A 22,441-nucleotide genomic window follows, 5' to 3' on the forward strand; every position below is an offset into this window, starting at 1 on the left:
GACACCCTATGAGAAAAGCATCTAATGCACCTGTGGCAGAGCTGCATCTAAGTACATGGTCTTTACTTCCACACTTCCTCTCCCTTCAACCACAGACCTGTCAGGACCTCACACACAGACACAGCCAGCCCAGTGCTGCATTTTTAAACAGAAGGCTAAATTTTCTCTCCCTGACTTTCATTAGGCAGAGGTCACTGCCTGTGCACAGCTCCGGAGAATAAAAGAGACATAAAAAGAGTTTGAGTTACGCCTCCAGTAGCATTGTAATCTGGATCAGGAGCAAGCTGCTGAAGTGAGACTCCTCCCCTTGCCCACCTAGAGCACTTGGGTCAGTCCTGGGGCATGGAAGCTGGACGAGTTTTGGAGAAACCAGAGTGGAGGTGTGCTCCAGGACCACACCTGATGTGCTCCCACCACTGGCACCATGGGGCACCAGGAACCCCCCCAGAACCCCTCCAGTGTTGACGTCAGGTCTTCATTAACCACTGTTTTGCACTGGAGATCTACTTATATTGGGCCACAATACTTGCTAATGTAGCCAGAGCCATTCATGCTTTGAAGGCCCTTTTACACTGTCAAAACAGCAAGGAAGGGGCCTCTGTGCATTAGAAACCAGGCCCAAGGCACTCAGCAGCTGAGTATCAGTCTTCTGTTTTTTACATGAATAGTCCCATTGAAGTGAATGAGTTTATTCATTCAAGTGAGGCAAGTAAAATTTGGGCCATGGTGTGCACTTTGTGTAAAAATATCTGCAAAGATTTACAGTATTCCCACACACAGATAAGATTATACTTGGCCAATTTTACCTCCTACTTGTCTTGCACAGTGACCCAATTTCACAAATTGATACAGGCATGTGGCTCTAACCGAGCAGAGCTGGACACAACAGCACTGGAAGTTCAGCACGTGAGCCTTTCCAGGATTAGTCACTACAATAATACTGTCATCCTTGTTTTGATTAACGGATCAAAAATCTGGGCATGTTTGAGACAGGATCATTTATATATTTCAGTGACATTTTTAAATGGTCACGGCAACATTTCTGTTTCCATCAGCAGTGGGAATCTCATTTTAACAAGGAATTGGACTCAAAGTATTTGAGGCTGTCTCTTTAAATCTCTTCAGTAATACTGAGCACACAGATTTGAAAGCCCAAAGGAGTTTTTTTTTTCCTGGAAAATCACTCTTTATTTAACATATGATAACTCTGTTATGAAATTTTAGATTTAGCAGGCTATCCACTGTGTGTTATTTAAGAAGCAAGTAACTAGAGGTTATTAAGAACATATTGATTGAGTTATAAGAAATATGTAATAAAGGCATATTTGGTTACATAACAATTAACTTTGCATCAACGTGTTTTTAGGAGGCAGATGGCATTTATTTAACACACAATAAGCATCTTCTGAAATCTAAATTAAATTGGAGAAATTTAATTTGCCTGAAAATGATTACGGGCTGAAAAATTCTGAATTAATTTTCAGAACTTCACAAAAGTCCTTTTCACAGGTCGGGAATAAAAGGATTCGGTTACAAAACTGCAATTAAAGCAAACGCTGTTCAGAGCACGAGACCTCTCTTTATCGATTCCTATTAGGGTTTGATTACCCTCCCCATATCAATCTGCAATAAAGGTGGAAAATCTCATCCGAGCAGGAAATAACAGCTCTCTGCCCTGTGGGATAAAGTGTGAGCTGGGCACTGAAATGGCCAGGGTGTCCTGGCAGTGCTGGAAGGAGTTTCATCCCTGATGGAGGCTTTCAAGGTGCTCTCCCAGCACAAAGCAGCAGTGCTGAGGCAGCTCTTTGGGTCTTAATACGCTTGTAAATTCGGTCTCCTGTGCTCTGAACTGCTGTGCTCCTGAAGGACACTCCAAGTTTGCTCTCTATAAAACAACAAAGCAGAAGGTGGAGAAGAAATGCAAACAGGGGAGGTGAGCTAATGGTAATGCGAGAAGGTCAATCATTTAGGAAGTTTTCTGCCAGGACTCCACAGCTCCTGCTGCTCATCCAAGAGCTGTGTAAGAGCATTTAAATGAACTGCCCAGTTGCTCAGCTCATCCTGGGGCAGAGCTGCTCTGGCTATGGGCTGCAATGTGCTGTGACTCCTGCCCAGAGCCCTACATTCACCTAATTTTTCATTACTGATATCACATATTGCATGTCTATAAGACACAAACATAAACGCACACCCCCCCTACTCTGACCTATAAGATGACACTCATGATATTCATGGGTTTGGGACTTTGATTCTGCCTTGCACAATTCCCACCTCAGACCCACAGCTCAGGGAAGGAGGGAGCATTTGTCCCCGTCCCCAGCCCAGCCACCTCCTTGCCCTGTGAGACTCCACAGCCCACGAGCTCTGTGTTGTCACAGGAGTAGAAACAAGATCCACTTTGTCCTTGCCAAGGAAACATGCAAGAGGAGGAGAGGGAACACGCAGGCAGAGCCGAAGCCCACAGGTATTCGTGAGCAGCAATAACAGCAGGAATCACAGGGCTGGAATCTTTGATTGAAAATTCCTCCCGTAACATATGGAGAAAGAGATGCCCTTTACATGGCAAATCAATGGCCTTCAGCTGAGAGCTACAGGCTGAGAAAGGAAGAGCAGACAACAGATCAATAACCTCCTCAGTATGAACCAATTTAGGAAAGAGCCTTAAGACTGAGCACAGCACATGATCAAGCTGTGATCCCGGAGCAGGGTCCCTATTTCTCCCTTTCCCATCAAATTCAGCACGAGAGTACAGAGCAGCGAGTGATCACCTTTCAAAGAAGTGGCCGTCGATGGGTGGGAACCACTCCAGGGTGACAGAGGTGGAGGTCCGAGCCACGATCTGGGGGGCAATGGCAACAGGAGCCGGTTTCTTGGTGGGCTGCCAGCTCTGGTAGACGAGGTCCAGGTAGCAGTGCATCCTGGCCACTTGGTTGGGAGTGAAGGAGTCGGTGCAGTCATCGTCTGGAATTAAAACAGAAGCCACATCAACCACATGGGAGAGGAGGTGGGAGCAAGAGAATTACGACCTGGTGAACAGCAGCTTCTTGCAAGGGCTGGGATGGGCTCTCACAGCACTCATAAGTTAATGGCCTGTGAACAAATTAGCACAGCCATCACTTGTGGAGCCAGGGAAAGGAAAGGAAGGTTAAAAAGGAAAAAAAAAAATAAGCCGATAAACGTTCCATCCCTCTGACCTGGGATACACCTGAAGCACCCAGAGATCATCCCTAGATGAGACAGAGACACGTGGAGGTGAAGGAACAGAAAGCCTCAGTGCAGCACCTTCTGGCCAGAATTGAGGCTACCAGTGGACCTCTGGGTTTAAAAGCATTTTAGATAATACCTCTGAGAAAGGATGAAAGGGCAAAGGATGGCTGGAGTCAGGATAATGCATTGACTGAGAGTCATGCAGACTGTAGGTGACAGACTTCTTCAGATTTCTTTGATTAAAACACCACAGAACTTTAAAAATACATAATTTTGAAAGTTCTTAAATTTTCTAATGAACAAATAAAAATGTTCCGAAAGATCAATTTGGAATTACAAACAATCATTACAAACACTGTTAAAAATGTAAATGTTTGGTGCAGTTACAGAACTGAACCTGAGATTAGCTCAGTTGTTTAGACACTGTTGCTAATAATGCCAAGGTTGTGGGTTCAATTCCTGTATGAGCCATTCACTTAAGAGTTGGACTTGAAGATCCTTGTGGGTCCCTTCCAACTCAGAATATTCTGTAATTCTGTGAACTTTAGTTCTATGAAGACTCTCCCCACTTACCACTATGATTCTAACCCCTTTCAGAACTTTTCACTAACGTGTTTTGATATTTCACATTTCTTTTTCATTCAAAATGAAGAAATAACTGCGCTGGAGGATTTCCCATAAATACCCATTTCTCATTTCATCTTGTTTTCCTCAAACATGATTTGGCAACAAGAACACATCGAGTGCCCTCTGAACACCATACAGCTTTACAACTACAATGCCCCAGGAGAAGCAGAATATTGTTGTTTCTCTATTGTGCAGATCACAGAGGGAATAAATACGTTGTGCAAAGTCACCCAGAAAAGCTACACTGAGGAACTTGGTGTTAGCACTTTAACCATTTCTCTGGTACTCTTCCCATCAGATGCAAAGCTCTTGAAAACACAGAGTGTTTCTTCACAAGGAGAGTTCCCAGCCCAGCCCACACCAGTCCCAGCTGGGACCTCTGCACGCTGCTGTGACACAAACAATGACAGCTCTGCACAGGTCAACCTCTGCACTTCTCTGGGAAGATGCAGGTCACCAAAAGCTGCTCAGAGACATCAGAGGTTCAATACTGTAACACCATCACTGGATGCTCTGATGTTCTCAAGTCTTGTGTGGTACTCCAGAGCAACAAAAATAACATGAATTTGTTCTAAAGAGAAGTGTGTGTTTTCTGGGTAATTTAAAATCTCACCACATCTTCCCAGAGATGCCAGGAAAAGGAGATAGCTCTGGCTGGGATCCTGCCCCAAGAACAGCCCCCACCCGCAGTGAGGACACCCCAGTTCACATGTTCTCCTGCATCTCTCCCAGTTCCACTGAGCAGGGACCCTCCTCTGATCACACAGACACCACCTGCTTGATAATACCTCCAAATCCCTGTGGGTATGCAAAAAGCTGCTTTAATATGACACCTCTGGATTTCCTCAATAATTATCGACGGTCTGCCCCTGAGAGCGCTGTAAAAGCCATAAATATTCTTCACGGAAGCACAGAAGGGGACAAAGGCCCTTAATAGCCATCATAAAGGAACAATAAAATATATATAGGACAAAGCAGTGAAACAATGGCACAGCAGAAAGATGACCTGCATTCTCAATGTGTTTAAACACCAGCACAGGCTGTGTCCTGAGGGCAGAGAAGGGAGGAGAGGAGAGGGAGAAAGGTGTTTCACTCAGTATCAAGAAAGGCTCCAGATCCTCAGATAAAGTAATAATTAGAGAAATTCAGTACTTTGCTGGGGTGATTATTCCAACAGAATTCCGAGGCAGAATTCCTAATGATTTCATGACAACTTGTTTAAAAGACCAACTTATCTTTTATTTGGGAACAGCACGGATATTTGGACTTGTAAAAACAATTTACAAGTCCTGTTTCTCACAGTACTTAATCTTCTGGACATCGTAACTTGTTATTCCAGGGAAATAAAAGTTACCCATTAAGTCAGTGCTTTGCTCAGAGCTGGGGGTAACTGGACAGATGGATGTTAGACAGGGACAGACAGATAAACACAAGATGATCAAACTGTACATGAGCAGCAAAATAGAAAGGAAAGAGACAGTTCTTAGAGCTGCATGACCTCAACCTACATGTTTCAAAGGTATTTCCACAGCAATCTGATATCCTGATATATTTTACTCCACTGGCAACAACAGAAGAGCAAACAGATTCATGCATGAGCTCTAGAGATATCTATCATGTCGCTTCACTTAATTTTTCAAGGGAAAAAAAAAAAAGGTTTCAGCTCAGAACACCAGCACACATGGAGCTCCCAGGAGCAGACAGGTATCTCTGTGGTCTGCCTCCTGCTCAGCTTCTGAGTCAATTGGTAAGTTCTCTTTGGAAGGAGAGAGCTCAGTGTTCAGAACAGCACACCCCACCCCTTGTCACATCCACACAGCACGTTGGGTGGATTTTGTCATCTGAAGAGGCCCTGACTTATCTGTGTGATGTTACAGGAGGCTGTACCAGGCAGTCAGGCTCCCTGCCCTACCACAGGCACCGCAGCTAAGGAGCTGACTCAGTGTGTTTTGTCCCTGAAAATACCCTCTAAACAAATAGAAAAATAAATAGAAAGCTAAGCATCACTTTTAGCTGGTGCCACAAAGGGCATAAAAGCATTTCTGTTATAAATCATTTCAATCCGTGCCCCAGATGACATTAAACACTTTGCTTCTCTACAGTTTTATTACAGAATAAGCACTCTAGTGACCTTTTGAGTGGGCAATCTGTGTTTTTGCCTGGAGTACAAAGGTGCCCTTCAGTGTCTGTAAGTACAGACAACACTTAAAATGTTGTTGATGCTGTCAGCTCGCTGTCACACACCTTCACCACAGCGAGACTGTGACTCAAAATAAAGGGAAATACGAGTCAAGGTATCCCCTGTTCTTTCTGGGAAATAACAGAGGATTCCTGAACTCCCCTTGAACTTCCGGGGGTGCAGCAAGGACCCCACCTCAGCCCCATCTGATGAGTCAAGGTCACAGGAGCTCACGCCCTCCTTGTGTTACACTCTGTTGTGAGGTGTGTCAGGAGCTGGCACACTGCTGTGCCTGCAGACACCTGCACAGCACAACCACATCAGCTTAAGGGGGTTGTTCTTGTTGGAGGGGTGGCTTTACCACATTTAAACAGAGCCCTTGTAGTTGCATTCCCAGCAAAAACCACCACAGCACACTGGTAGACCTTGACCAGGCAGAATCCCACTCTTCACACCCTAATGATGAAACTCGGATGTGAGTGATTCTGATTGAACAACAATGACTCCAAATCAAACCTAAACATGGCATTTCAACAGGCACCTGGAGACACGAGCAGTGTCACATTAGTTGTCCATCTATCACAGGTTTATCCTACAGCCTTGGTGGTATCAATATTCATCTGACACTCAATATCTCCTTGGGAGAGGATAAACAATCTCTGAAGTTGGATTTTTCAAGGAAGACCTCATAGATCAGGCATCCAGACCCCAGGGAAATAGAGTGTCAGATTTGCTGTAGAGCCTTTAGAAGCTGTTTTCTTAATGCTTATCTCCTTTTCTTCCCTCCCCCAAACCTTCTGCCTGGTCTTCACCTGAAATGACATGAAGTCGGGGAAAACTGGGAAAAAAGAAAAGGAGAACTGGAAGGGATTCCTGAGGCCATCCAGCCTGGTCCTAGACCTATGGACATACATGTGAGCATAAAGCCCCACCTGAAATGACTGCAGAAATCAGAGGAAATACTGCAGCTCTTTGTTCTTGCCCAACCACAGACCCCTCCCAAAAAACCAGGGAACCCCCCGTACCTGCGTAGCTCATGAAGTTACTGAAGGGCGTGTTTAGGAAACTGTGAAAGCCACAGGTGTCATTGCCAGGCCCGGGATCCCCACACAGCTTGTGCTTGGGAGCAGGGTTGGTGTCACTGCAGAGGTCCCCAGTCTCGAAGGAGGGCTCGGTTTCCATGCACGGGTCGCTGCAGGAGAGGATCTCCGAGATTCCCCGGAAGACGTGATAGAGCCCCAGGCTGTGCCCGATTTCGTGGATCATCGTGTGAGTGTGGCCAGGGATTCCATAGAAGGAGGGATTCAGCACAATGCCACCTGCAAGGGGAAAAGAGAACAGCTTCTTAGCTTTGCCTTGTCTCCCTTGCAACAGCAAGAGAAAGGGAAAGGAACAATTCCAGGGGCAGATCCCCTGGCAGTTCATCAGGTCCTCTGTAGCACAGACAACCTTTTGCATGTTGCCTGCACACAAAGGTTTAATCTCACCCTTAAGCTGCTGCTCTAAGGATGAGGATTCATGGGACAAAGCCCAGTGTCCTAAACCGAAAACACAGTGACAATCAGGCCTTTCAACTGAATATTCTCAGTTTGGGTTTTTGTTAACTTCGAGGGAAATCCTGCATGAAATTACTTCCTACTGTGCCATTTCAAATAATTTCATGTGCTTAAAGAATGCGATTCTGCTCAGATAAGTGTAAGCAATGTATTTGATGCCAGAAGTCAAACAAAACATACCTGGACCACTCTGTATATTATTCCACAGGGTAAAGATACAAGAGAAGCCTCTAAATGTTTGAAACACCCTGGAAATCGCAGAAGCTTGCACCAATATTTGCAAACTAATAGCTGGACAAAGACAACAGAGGGAAACAAGGGCTGGGACAGTTTTTGCAGGGTGTTGTGTAGACAGCTCTAAATTAACTGTCAGAAACACACTCTGCTCAGATACTCAGGAAAGCCTGGTTTGATCTGAGCTGAACAGTCCCCTGATGAATATGCATAAGTCTAATGTGTCAAAAAATATGAAATCCTGAAATGTGATAATTCTGAAAGAACTGCATGGTTGTTAAATGTTTGCAAAGAAAAATAACAGTGGTTGTTTTGTTGTATGAATTATGGGATGTGTAACTAAGCAAATGGTAAATTAGTGAGGCTCTACAGTATACTGAATTAATCACGTGAATTATACTTTTACCTCAGTTAGCTCTACCTTCGGATTTAAGATACATTTAATTTTTTCTTTATTTAGCTTTTAGACCTCAACTTTTTCAAGCCTTTTATTTAAAACTGTTGGTGTGTACACTGCCTACCACGAGGAGACTGCTTTGTAGAAGTTATAGTGGGATATAAATCCTGGGCATGGTACACTACTAATTTAGTGACAATGACGAGAGAAAAGGTTTTTGCAGGAAGAACTTTATCAGTGACTGTAGTGCAGGAGAGATGAGATCACCCAGCTCTGATGCACCACAGACTCTTCATTCTCATCTGCTTGGAGACTTGGTTGTAATAACCGTGAAATTAGAGGAAAATAAGACCATGGAGATCCTAAAAAGTCATCTAAATTCCACTCTCAAACAACACAGGACCAATTAGGTCTATAGGATCCCTCACACACACTGGCCTAATGCCTCTTTACAACCCCTGACTGCCCCAGCAATCAGTGTCAGCACTCAGTATCCTTATGGCTGCAAGGATTTAACTCACATCTAATCTGAACTGATTTTTTGGCAGTTTAAGTTCATGACTTCAAGTCCTGCCTCGCACGGATATGAAGAACAGAAGATTCTCCTCCTCTTTCATCAGCTTTTATGAGATTGTCATCGCCCCCACTTTAGGCTCTTTTCCTTCAATCTGAATAACTGTAATCCCTTCAACCTTCCCTTGTAGCTCAGCCCTTTTCCCAGACCTCCCTGACTGGTTCCCCTTTGATTTTCCCAGTTGTTTCATGTTTTCCTCCAAGAAGAATGTCCAAACACAAATACTACTCCAGATGAAATTTTTATCAGTGCTGAAGTGAGAGGAAGGAGCAATTTGGATGTCCTGAAGGGACACACATGTGTATTTATGTGCAAGAGAGAAAATATTTCCCCTTTGAGCACAGGCACATGGCAGATGTGAGTCCCATGGGCATGTACAAATAAGCAATATATAGTATTAAAAAAAAAAAAAACAAACAAGAAAATTTAAATATGTACAAAAAAAGAGTGAATAAAACCTATCATGCTGCAACATCATGTCTATTATGCCACATGTAGTGTCTGCACATCCTTTTCACAGCACTGAACTTCTCCTTCCACTAGTTCTCCATATTCCCAATTAAACCTACCCACAATATTCCCATGTTCCTTGCATCCCTCTCTCTCCCTTTATATAACACATGTTCTAATTCTCTACCCAGGTGGAACCATTTACACCCAGAGAGCACCCTGGCATATTTTGTGGCGGTCTCTATCCCAAAGATAATTCCAGAGTTAGTTTCCCAGTGGCAGGAGTATTGGTGAAATTCCAGCAGGATGTGCCTTTAATAAAGGCTGGGGAAATTGTTCTGGCATTGGAGAACCCTGAGGCAGCTGGAGAGGGAGATTTTATTTTTGCCTTTGTTGAAAATTTATATTTTTCACAGCTGTCAAGAATCTAAATCAATTGCAGTTTTACAGAAAAGATAAACTCCCTCACCCAGACAATCTCTATCCCAGCCTTTAGATCTGCACCACAGGACATATTTCATATTTTTTATTAAGTACATATTGGATTTATAGAAGAGAGTAAAAAAGATTAAAGATGAATTCTTACAAACCAAGCACAGGTCTGGGAGGGCTATTATGACAGGAAATTATGAGAATTTTTTTTTTTTACTTTTTTTGTTTGTTTGTTTGTTTTTGGTTGTTGGTTTTTTTTTTTTTCCCCACAGCAAGTCAACTTTAATCGGTTGTCTAATTTTTTTTCTCGTGAGATTTTTTTTTTTTTTTTTTTTGGTCAATGAACTCTGTCAATACACTGTAGGAGCTGAATTTAAATTGTTTTGCTGGGGCATGATGTTGACAATTAGCTTAATGAAGTGACAGAAGAACTCATCAGGGCTTTGGGAGAGCCCCAGCCCTCTTGCAGGAGGTTCTTCTTGGCGCTCTGGAGCTCTTCCCGTGTCCTCTCCTCCCTCCCATGGCAACACCAAGGGAAGCTGTGAAAATACTCATTTAGGGAAGGATCAGCTCTATTGCAGCCATATTCCACTTTGGGCTAATGTTTCCCACCAGCAACCCACACTGTTGCACAACCAGAAGCAGAGTTACTGTGGGGCTTAGTGCTGGAGCAGGGGGTTGTGGTGCTCCCAAGTGGCAGAAATCACATCACTGTGGGTGCTGGGCAAGGCTGGGGTTAAGATCTATCTTTGGTTTTGCCAGATGTTGCCCTGGGGAGTCATCACTGGTGGGCATTTACAGAACCTTCTGGTTTGGGTGCTGGCAGCAGGAGCCCATGGAGATGGGGCTGTAGGCAAGGCAGAGTGGAAGTGGCTTCACTTCCAGCTGAGCTCAGCAGGAGACTGGATGTGTGTCCTTGCCAGGCCTTGGGAAGGGAAGTTTGCTCACACTTCTTCCAGAGCAGCTGCAGAGCTGGATGTTGTAATAAAACATTGACTAACTGAAGGAAGGCAGCCAGTTCCAACTGCTTGGTCTGACCATGGAGCCTCTCTCTGCTATAAAGACTATAAAGACATGTTAGCATCCAGGTTTTGGGGTATTTCTGAGCATGAAGAGCCTCCCTGACTGATGGCTACAGCTCAACTCTCGTTGTATGTTTTAGGATAATAAACACTGTATTTTGCTCTCCTCATTTAGGTGTATATTCATCATATCTTCTTTCACTTAGCTCAACATGGGGTTAGGTAGTATAAAAACTGGCTGAAACAGCCTTTCACAAAGAATTAAATTGGCTGAAACTGGACTTCTCTTCCAGTCTAGGAAGGTTTGGAAAAGCTGGAGAAATATCTAGAAAACCCCTGAGAATCCCTGCTCACGGGAGGCAACCAGATCAGGTTTGCAGCCCCAGGGGGGTTTGTGCAGTTAAGAGAAGCACACACAGACTCAGTCAGTGCCTTGTGAACCTTTTGAGGCTCATCTGACATTTTGCAAGGAACACGGGTCCAGTGGCACTGCAGGTGGCAGTGAGTCATTGGGGAGGCTGAGGAGCTTTGTCTGGATCCCTGGGTTCCAGCAGCCACACTCAGCAACCTGGTTATGAAACACTCAGTCTGCAGGGTAGTGAACTCCTTCCAGTTCCACTCAAATGAACATTAGAAATACAGTCTCCTCAGCAGTTTGTTCTTTTGCACATTGGTGGAGGAAAAATAGCAGCAGATTTTAACGACAGTTTGTGAGGAAAGTTAATTGAATACTTAGTAATGAGCTAAGGATCAGAACGTGACAGGCTGAGGTTAAAGATTCACCTCTGTCTGGCATCCCCACACCTATCCCCCAATCCTCTTTGCAAACTGCTCCCATGGAGTGAATGCCCTGTAAAGTAGCTTCACTTAAAAGGTGAAATACTTTCAGCTTGACATCATCTACAAATACCATAATATGCTTTGGGTTTATAACCTAATATTTTCCTGGTTGTGAGCCAGTATCTGGGAATCGTGAAATACTTTTTTTCCCCTGACTATATATTAGAGGAATGATAAGAAATCAGAACAGAGCTTAACACATATTTGTCTTTCCTTCTTAGTGCCTCAAAAGAATGCTTTATGAAGAAGAAACATCTTTATCACTCACCTAGATGCATCAAGGCTTCTTTGTCCCAGGGCCAAGTTGCCACTCCAGCCAGCTCCTCCTCAGAGGAATTGGCAAAGAAGATGTTGAGGTGTGTGGATCCATCCAGTTTGAGTATGTTCTTTAGTTCATTGACATCTAAGTATGCCCTGTAGAAAAAGAAAAGCACTTTTTTTCCTAAAGGTGACACAAAAGCAACAAAATATTGAAGAAGTGCTGCAATCCAGGCAAAGATCTTATAATATCCTGGGTATCAATCACCTGAAATGTTTTAATAACCCCCTCCCAAACTTCGATTACTTAGCATTCATATAGTGAATCTCATCTAACACTTCAGGCCATTGATTAACTAAGGCCACAAAATCCAAGGTAAATACATAAAGCTGTCCACATTCTCAAGATAAGTCTAGGAATCTATTTATTATGAATGTAATTAACCAAGTATTATGGTCACTAAATCTTTTTACACCAGCAGTTACCTTGCACATTTCCTCTAAGCTGTTTGGTATTGTTACCTCTAATTTTCCTTCACAATAACAAGTTTCCAATCCTCAGGCTGACACAAAAACTACCTCCTTTAGCACCAGTGGCAGTCACTTGTGCTGAGATGGACATGGTCTAACCCTGACATCCCATGGATGGCTGGGAATTGCTATTTCCAGCCAGCACAGTTGTGCCAAGAGGTTTCCTGGCAGGAGGAATGGTACTGTACCATGACATAAAGGTCCCCCCAAGGTGAGTAGCATTTCTTCTTTGCTTTTGGGATGCCTGGAGGTTACAGAGCAATCTGCTTGCAGGCAAACAAAGCAAATCCCTTAATCTTGACGCCTGTTGGAAGCACTTTTTTCACTCCTTTAAAGGAGTAGACTTTGTCAATACTGGAATACAAGAGCTACTTGCTGATGCACAGGTCATAGTGTCACACTGCTTTCAGGGGCACCACTATGACCCAACTCACAGCAAAGCTGGAGAAAGCAAAACATAATAGTAAACCCAATGGTTCTGTGTTTCTAGCTCACACTGCCTTTTGATATGAAGTGCTGTGATAACAGAAAAACTAAAAGAGGGTTACCTTGTTCTGTGTTCAGGTGGAAACAACAGAAAGAGATCACGCTGAGTCAAGCACAGATGACTAGCTCATAAGGAAAGGACACCACGATGGCATTGAGCAGGTTGGTTCCTGCTTCCCCAAGTCCCCCTTTCTGTTTGTGTGTGGTGTGTGTAGGGCTCACGCAGCTCTCACAAGCCACACACACTCACAAGCACCAAGTAGGGTTCCCTGCATACTTTGCAAGGCTTTTGTTCCCAGAAGGGTGAAGAAAAAAATAGGGGAGTTGGCTCAGCACCAAGATCTTTCTGTCCTTCCCTGGAGGACTCCCCAATGGAAAACACATTCATATTTCCACAATAGCTTCCCTTGCCACTTGCTGAAGTCATTGCCTCCAAAATAGATCATGGCTGGGTGTCCCCAGGCCCTCGCTGACTCATGGAGGAAGATGTGCTCTTTGGGGACACCAGTGGAAGGGGATGTTTCCATTCCATACAATGTTTATCTTACAATCCGATGCGGGTGACATCCTGAAGGACAGGTCAGCACTGTGACCCTTTACACATTTCTCATCTCTTCAGTGTTCCCAACACATCTATGGAAAACACACAGACCTTCCCCTCAGCTCCTCAAGCGTGTCCCGCATGGATCTGCACAATGCCCTGAAACTCTGCGCCATCTACTTCCAGGATCTTCTTGGTGCCTTTGAAAACATCTTCACCAAACATGGGCTTAGACAAATCCACGAGCAATAGTTTGAAATTATGTGGGAGAGCATCTCCAGATGTCAAAGCAAGGGCACTGGGGGAATCCATGGCAGGGGGTGCATGCACGGGAAGGTGACAGTGTGTACACCTGCACCCATGGCAGCATCGGTGAAAGACAGGGAGCAAAAGCGTAAGAGAGGATGTGGGAGTGATGTGGGAAGAGAGAGAAGTGCAGAAACAGAAGCACTGAGAGTGTCTGAGTAGAACAAGGTTTGTGTGTTTGTATCTCAGTGGGAAGGAAAGTCCTGCTGCCCGTGCTGAGACGGCGGCTGTTGACTCTGGATGCAGATGCTTTATGTGTATGCACAAATCCCTGTAGGAGTAACTATAACCCAACTCCCCTCCTGAGATTACCATTTTTATCCTCACTCATTCAAATAATCTAAACTAATATTTCTTTATTCTCAGCTGTCTCTTTGCTTATCGTTTACACAATCCTATCCCCATTTATCTCAGTGCACAGTCACAATGACTCTCCCTCTTGCATACAGCCCCTGTGCTTCAACAACTAGGGCCGTTTTGTACATGGATTATTGCAGCAGAAAACATCCAGAGCAGACAGCATTTAACTCATTAGCCACTGATGTCAATGCTTCACTGAGACTGGACTCAAGCCTTATGTAAATCCACCGTACTAAGTCCTGGACTTGGGTTTATAGCATTTCTCTGACCACTACTTCTCTGCCAGTCAGGGGAAGGCTGTGAGTGAACAGAATATATTCAAGGGGTGGAAGAACAGAATGCTAAGAGGATTTTTAGCAAAGGATCTGCACGGGATGTGCAGGTGTAAATAGATCATGTTTGGAAGGAAGCAAATGCAAACCCCTTTGTGAAACCAGTCAGCAACCCCTAACATGTAAACATGCTCAAGCCCTTAGCTCAGGCAAATCCCTTGTAAGTGTGTGAACATGTGCCTGCATGTACAGGAACTGAGGTGTGAGTGTGTAAGTGAGGGCTTGGATTGTGCACACACACGAGGCAGCCAAGAGCATGCAAGGAACCAGCGTGCGTGTGTGTAAGATAAAAACACGAGCTGGAATTCCATCCTCTCCTTCCTCCCCATGTTTCTAATAACCTCCCATCCCTATCCATCATCGCCACATTCCTACACTCAAGGAGGTATAAATTAACTACTTTTGCAGTTCATGTCCAACTCTGTAGCCGCAGGCAGCAGACCCAACAGTTACCAGGTCAAAATAGTTTTCAGTTATTGCTTTGGACTGGGCTGACTCCCCCCTGCTGCCTCGGCTGCTTTGTTATCAGCCCAGACTATCTGACCCAACGCAATCTGTGAGCGCTGCTTACACTTCTCAAGGTTATGTGGGTCCCCTGATAGAGGACATAATGTCTGTCACATGGGCTCGTGCCAAAGGGAGCCAAGGAGCCCAGCCTTTCCAGCGCTGCCAAACTCGCATTTCAAAGACATGAGTGCAGTCTTGGAAAGGGATCAAAGCCCTTCCAACTGTCATTAGAATATTTCCTTTATGCATCTCCCCGTGAGTGCCAGCAACATATTTCATAAAATTCATTGGCTCGAGATGGTACCTCCAATATAAACCTGAATGGGGGAACTGTCAGGGCAAGTCTATGTGGAAAACAAAACAAAACCCAAAGCACAACAAAACACGTGTAATTCCTGTAATGGAAAAAACATACGATGCTGTGAGCGTGCCTTGCTCCAGAAAGCCTAATGAGCCTATTAGTGCATCATAAAAGGTCTCCTTTGCTGGAATCTGTTTTAGACATAGAAATTCTATGGGCTGTTTAAGGCCATTTGGGACACCAAATCATATCAGGGAATGTGCACATTCCCACACAGATCTTTTCATCGACTTATTTGTAGCTTTGGTTTGCTTTTTTTTCATCCACTGCAGTGTAAATAGCCCTCTGAAACTGTTCTGTGCAGCAGCTCACTCTTATCCAGCAAACCCCAGCCCTCAATCAGTGATTGTGTCCCACACAGTGCTCCAGTTTCAGTCTAATGGAGTCCTTAGCTCATCCAGCAGCATCTCTCCGTGGCCCTACCCACCCCATCAGTCACACCAGCCATTATCCTTGTGCCTGGCTCATCTGTCAAACCCATTTCCTGTCCATTTGGGATGTGACTGGTCCCCAGGCAACGAGGTGAAGCCCGTGGCCACCAGCCCCACCTGCCCCTGGGGGCCACTGTAAGGAGCTCCCTTTGCTGCACCTCAGCTCCAAAGCCAAACCCAGCCACCAACCTCTGCTCTGAGCTACAAACACATTTGGCAATGGCTTTTAAACTCAATTCTAGTCATAATAAATCTGGCCTTGGTGAATAGAGCTGAGCAGTTTGGTTACTGAGTTGAAAACTCTTCCTCCTTCTTTTCTTTGAGGTCAGAAAGTGGCTTCCCATCTTTCCCTGGTGTGACTGGGGTGCAGCACTAGTGGTTGTTTTTGCAAGGAACACAGAGCCTTCCAGCCCTTATTGTTAGGAAACAGTTTTCTACTGTTTGCTCTGAGTTATTCTCTATTTGACTTTGTTTCGTTTTTTTTCTTTCAAAGACAAGTATCCCTTTACAGCAAGAAAACAAACAGGGTGCTTAAGGGATTATTTGCAAGACCCCACCTAAATACAGAATAGGAAATTTGCTATCTGCTCATTATGCTGTATGGTCTCCAACTGCCTGATGAGTCTGTTAGGAATAGAAGGCACTACATTTCATCCTTAAAAAAACCCAAACAACAACAACCAAACCCAAGAGCATCTCCTGAATTGGGAAGTCAGCCCCCAAATGTCTCCATTTTCAATGCTGACACACAGTGTCCTACCCTTTACCTACTGTGTTAAGCATATGGCAGGACAGGGTAAATCTGCTGGAATCATAGGGATTCTTCTTCCCAAGACTCCTTGTTTCTGCTCTCCCAAGAGCTGTCAGACCAGCCTAAACCATGGGGCAATCTAGCAGACAAGCAGAAAGCTTTTTGGGACAGCCTTGAAACACTTTGCCAGCAACCTGTGACAAATCCAGGTGTGATTCCCAACATGGTGCAGGTTTGGATGTTCCCTTTGCCCCTCCAGCTCTCATCCTGGACCCCAGGATTGACACTAATTCCTTAGAGGAGCAAAGAGCACAGCAGTCAGTGTGCGGACAGGCACCCACCAAGTGTCTGTCCTGGTTGTCCCAGCAACACAGAGGGTCCAAAATTTTAGGGTGCAGTGTCCACACAGAGATTTTCAGTGTCTGCAGTGAATAGCAAGAATGGCTCTGAGATAAATTATGTTTTTCCTGAAGATAATGGCAAGAGCCACGACTGCAGCAGCACTGAAAGCTGACCTTGAAATGGGGCCATTTGGCAGATGTGCACAAGTGTAATTTAGCTTTTCCCCCTGTGACTTCTCAGTCTTGGGTGGTTAGACATGGAACTCTCCTTTTGGAGATGCAGTGTTGGTGCCAGTGTATAATCTGCCTTTTGCCTTCTGTCAGAGAGTCACAGAAAAACAAGTCTGGAAAGGATGTGCAGAGACCACCCCTGCCAGCCCTGCACCCCAGGGCTGAGGCATCTCTCTGTGTCACACCAAGCCAATTTTTATGTAGCTCACCCTTAAGACCACACATGACAAGGACTCTGCCACTGCCCCACCAACCTGCAGCCCATGTTTCAATTCCTTTATGGTCAGGAAGCTTTTTTCTCAAGGTGTACATACATACAGATGTGTGTGACTGTGCCATTCCCCACAGACAGGGAGATTAGATTCCCTTCTGCTCTACCAAACCTGTTGCTTATTTAAAAGCTTATTATATCTCCTGTAAAACATCTAATTTTTAGGCTAAGCCCACCTTATTTCCCCAGCCTCTCCCACTGCTTTTATTTTTTTTAATTCTTTTTTATTTTATTTTTTAAGACCTCAAAAAGGGCCACAGCCCTCAAGCTGAGAGCTTATCAGTGCCATGTAACTGCCACGTTTGTCCTGTCTGTCACCTCCAACCTCACATAAAGACACAGAAGAGATTTCAGACCTCCAAACATTTCAAACACTTATGTTTTTTTTTAATCCTAAAGTGTTACAGGTCTATTAAAAACCTGTACAAAATGGGAAAAAAAAAGAGACAACCTACGAGCCCTCTTTAGCAGAGGACCTGCGATAAAATTTTTGTCTGACCTGATGTTAAAGATCTGTTTTTGCAGGCAAATTCAATTTTGCTTCTCATTTCAGACAGATTACCATAAATTATGTGCAGCAGGAAGTGTGCCTCATCTACATTTAGTTTAGTGTTAATTTAAGACACTGCTGTAAGTGTAGTAAAAGTCATGCTAATTTATTGATAAAGGTATAAATCTTTCAGTGATTGGGACAGAGCCTGAAATGAAATGGAGCCAGAACATTACAAGGCTTCAGGTCCCAGTTTAGATCCAGATCCTGCCTGTGTTCACACTGAAATCCAAGAGTGGAACTGTAATTCCAACTGCATCCAAACCAGGCAGTCACTGGGTCATGTCCACAAGCATAAATTGCAGGCACTGTCAGCACATGCAGGCTTGGCAGCTTTGAAAGAGTTTTGGTTTATCCACTGTAGCAAAATGTCCTCTCCAGCCCCCAAACCTGATCTCCCGTTACAAGAAAGGAGAAAGGTTTTGGCCAAAAGAAAAAAAAATAATAACTATAAGGATCCAAGAAAAGCCACTTAAGATAATTGTTCAAATATAAATCCAGCTCCTTGGGTAGGTTTGGTAGCCTGTGCTGAACTCTGTGACACTGCTAATGCACCAGGTGAGCTGCTTAAAGATGAACAAGGGGGTTTTTCCAACAGTGACAGAATCTACAGTCAAGACTGACCCTAAGCAACACATCCAACAAAATAAAAGGCTACTTGGCTACAAAATAGTGTTCATTGATCCCAGGCTGCCCTTTTCCAAACTGAATTAATTCTACCATTAGGACAGTGACTCAGGCTTTACTCACCCTATTAAATAATATTTTTTAAAAATATAGAAAGAAATTAAGAGTTTTACTGTGCAAAATATGGGAAACCTTTGGGTTTGGGCTTTCTTTATCCTGCAACAGAAACTGAGAGCACCTCCTTGCTCAAAAGCAGGGAAATTTTACAGCTATTCAGTTATCAATTTCATTCCATTTGTTTTGAAACACTGGATTAAATACACTTCTACTGTAACATTTTGCTCTATAAATCTCTAGACCTGAAAGGAAAAAAAAAATAAACCACCCCATACACAAAGGAAATTATTTGCTACTAAGTTCTAAAATTCAGTATTATCATCTACAGAACCCTAATGGCACAACCCTACTCAGCCCTATCTGACCTTGACGTAAAAGACTTCCAATAAATGACACAGTTTTATTCCATGCAATCACTTAACTTATGGATGTTGTGGATGCAAAATCTACTCAACAGGCTGAACCACAGCAACAGGTTGGGATACATTTGATGCCTGGACTGCTCCAAACTTAGTGCTGGGTCCTCTCCTGGTTTGGTTCCTGTGAGCCTGAACTCTGAGCCAACCTCTGCTCTCACTGGGCTGCACACAAGCATCAGCACTGCCTGTGATGTATTTGCTCCAGTGTAAATCTAGAGTCAGTCAGAGCAAAATTTGATTCTCAAAGTGCAGTTTCAGGTTCAAATCCAAAATCTCAAAGGAAACCTCAAGTTGAAACGACCAATTTTTGCCCAATTTCTGGCCAACTTGCTTTTCTAAGGAGGGAGGCGGGTTTCCTCAGATCTCCACACGGATTCTCTCAAAGGTTTGGAAATCCTTGCCAAATCCTTCACAAACCTGGGCTCAGATTCAGAAATACAGTGAAAACAGATTTTTTTTTTTTTTTCTTTTTTTTTTTTTCCTCCCCCCGGCACTTTTGCTGCTGGTTCTGGCCAGGATAAAAAAGAGCAGAGGCTCGGGGAAAAAAAAAAAAAGATGATGCAAAAATTTTCAAATGTCAAACATGTTCTGTCTGAGCTCTGGGCAAAAAGCTGAGGTGGCTGTTCACGTACACAACATTATTTGTTTCCTCTCTTTATCCATCCAGCCTTTACTGCTCACTTCTCATACCCCACTTTATAAAACCTTTTTGTAGGTTTAGAGACAGTTGCAGTGCTACAGACCATAAATATCTGATCCCTGAACCTTCTGCCTTTGCAGGGTCCATGTCCAAGAGTGAAGCAACATTTGAGTTCACTCGTGCAGCAAGAACTGAAAAGTCCCATTTCTTTGCATGACCATAAAAAATTATTAAGCTACACAGAACTACATAATATACTACAGAAAATAACCAACTGCACAGAACTAGGCAAAGATATGCTGGCTGGCCAGCTCTCTGGAATTAAAAAGAAAACAAAGGGAAAGCCTTGGCAAAGAGAATTGTGATCTTACTGTACAATTAACTTCTGAGACAGTGAGTAGGATTAAAGGACGGAACATTTCAAGATGCATCTCTTTAAAACAGCAAAGCACTATGAAGTGTACATGCACAGTTCACAGACCTTTGAAATCAGCAACACTGGCAGGTTTATTTGTTTTGATTGTCTCTTTTTCCTTCTTTTACTACTTCGGGATTTTTTCCCTCTCCTTTTCAAGACTAGAGCCAAATGACCCATGAGAAATGTACTGTAATTTGCCTCTTATCTATCCCTCATCTCCATCTGATATTCCCTCCGCCCTGGTTACCCTGATGTTTTTCCAGACTCTTTCAGGCTGAAGCATTGTAACAAGGAGAAAAGTCAAATGATAAAGAAAGAAGTGGTGTAAGGATATTTGCAGGAGCCCGTTCTGTTAAAAGAGATTTCCTTTGCCACTTTATGAAAACCTTTTTTGGCTGCAGCAAACCTCATTCATGTAAATGGGAGAGTTTAAACCCATATAGGAAGGTGTGTATATATATATATATATATATATATATATATACATTTTAGGCTATTTTAACCATCGGTTATACTGCTTGGCACTTGCAGAGTGCTTCCCCTCTGGGCCTCAAAATGCTTCCTAAACATGAAGAGAGACATTCCACTCTGGTCAAAGCCCTGACACCAGCCCCTGCACTGCTCCAAACCCCATCCACCCACTGAAGTGAGACTGAATCAGGACAATACCCCTTGTGCTGGGCCTCCCCTCTAGAAATTTTACCATGACTGAAGAAGTCATGGAATAGGCCAACAGAATATTCTTCCTTGTCTTCTGAAGGGGAAAACTGAGATCAAGATAATAATTTGTTCACAGTAACACAGTCATCAGAGTGACAGTGAGGATCAGCCACTCGCCCTCTTGAGCCTGCATTTTCTGATAATATGGACCATCCTTCCATTAAATAAGTGGTGTCTTGTGTTGCTGATCCTTGAAGTTTTCTGCTGGTGGCCACTAATTGTATTTTACAAGCCTTCTCTGATCTTTTATAGTCTTTGACTTGTATTTTACAATCTCCAAAGAAGTCCTGAAGGCCGGTTGCTCCACAGATGGAACATCAGAGCTCCCTGTTATGAACTGGTCGTTCCTGAATCCCTCAACTTCACCTTTTCTGATGACAATGTAGCACATTAACTTCATAAATAGACTGTGTTGTGGAAACAGGACTCTGCTTTCAAGGAGGGAGCACCCACAGTCCTAATAAGATTTGGTATTTACACACCACCTCTCACCACAAAGCTTCCAAGAACAACCAACAGATACAGGCACAGCAACACTGCACAACAGGTCAAGTAAAGGACAGTTTGGTTACAGTCACCAGAACAAACCTGATTTTTTTTTTCAAGTCAAGCACCAGAGACCAGGAATTCAGCTTGTCATCACTGCCTTGAATCAGGGCAAGAGTTAAGAAGAGCCTCTGTTAGCCACAGAATCACAGAATATGCTGAGTTGGAAGGGACCCACAAGGATCACTGAGTCCAACTCCTGGCCCTGCACAGGAATATTCCCAAGAGTCACTGGTGTGACTGGTCCTGTGCAGGGCTAGGAGTCAGACTAGTCAGACTGGAAGTTAGAGATCAAGAGGCAACTTGTGACTTTTTCTTTAATTTTCTTTATTTATGGGCTAACTCAGGGCATCTCTCTACATTAAAGATATCTGAAAATTTCCACCACCAATACTCAACTCCAGCCTGTCTTTCTCATCTCTATCCTGGGTCAGGCTGGAGGTCACATTTGCAGCCTGCCCAAACACGTGCCCTGCTGGTGAGACCTGTGGGAGTCATGGTTGGAGTAACCTTGGTTTGTTTTGGCACTTCTGGAGCACTTTGTGTCCCCTCTTTAGAGTCCATGGAAAGTATGGGGTTACCCTATGGAGTGGACACTGCTCTGCCCTGGGCTCCAGTTCCCTGTGCCATCTGCCCTTGCAGGAGCAACCTCAGGGAGATGGGATGGGTCAGGACCCTGCCTGGGTGGGCTCTGATGGGTCACCTATCGTGGGAATATTTGGGATTTTTAGGAAGGTCAGGGTGGGGAGCACTGTGGCCACGGGGTGCTCACGTGGCACTGTCTCTGCCGGGTGTGCAGCTGGGACTTTAAGGGGCTGGTCCTTTAGCATCTTTCCCAATTAACACACAGCAAAAAATGCAGGATGGAAAAAGAACAAGATCAAATTCTTTGCTCCTTTCATCTCACTTTTTGACACTAATCCTCCCTGCACATAAACCCCGTGCCACAAAGCGAGATATACATTGCGATCGGAATGAAGAGAGACTTGGAATCCAGCCGACATCAACAAAAAAATAAAACAAAATCATATATAACCACGAAGGACCAAGCATGTTTATTGCACAGGCCCTTCTGGAGTTGATGGGCCAAAATAACCAGTCCAAATATGCAGCTTGCAAAACATCACTTTTGCTTTGGAGATGCCGCTTCTTTTCTGGTTTTATTTTTATAACTCATGG

At 44.0% G+C, this 22,441-nt stretch overlaps 1 protein-coding gene across 2 annotated transcripts in view; it reads right to left on the minus strand.

Annotated features, from left to right (window-relative positions):
* The window catches only part of PAPPA (pappalysin 1), a 181,723-nt gene that overhangs the window by 117,314 nt on the left and 41,968 nt on the right, over window positions 1-22,441 (minus strand). For both annotated transcript variants that reach the window (XM_032708046.1, XM_032708045.1), the window contains exons 3-5: window positions 11,787-11,932; window positions 7,039-7,332; window positions 2,769-2,961 (exon numbers count right to left, since the gene is read on the minus strand). In XM_032708046.1, coding sequence (XP_032563937.1) covers window positions 2,769-2,961; window positions 7,039-7,332; window positions 11,787-11,932 — 633 coding nt within the window. The remainder of the gene's footprint in view (window positions 1-2,768; window positions 2,962-7,038; window positions 7,333-11,786; window positions 11,933-22,441) is intronic.

Source organism: Chiroxiphia lanceolata, chromosome 21 (genome assembly GCF_009829145.1).
Source record: "Chiroxiphia lanceolata isolate bChiLan1 chromosome 21, bChiLan1.pri, whole genome shotgun sequence".
Classification (NCBI taxonomy): Eukaryota; Metazoa; Chordata; class Aves; order Passeriformes; family Pipridae; genus Chiroxiphia; species Chiroxiphia lanceolata.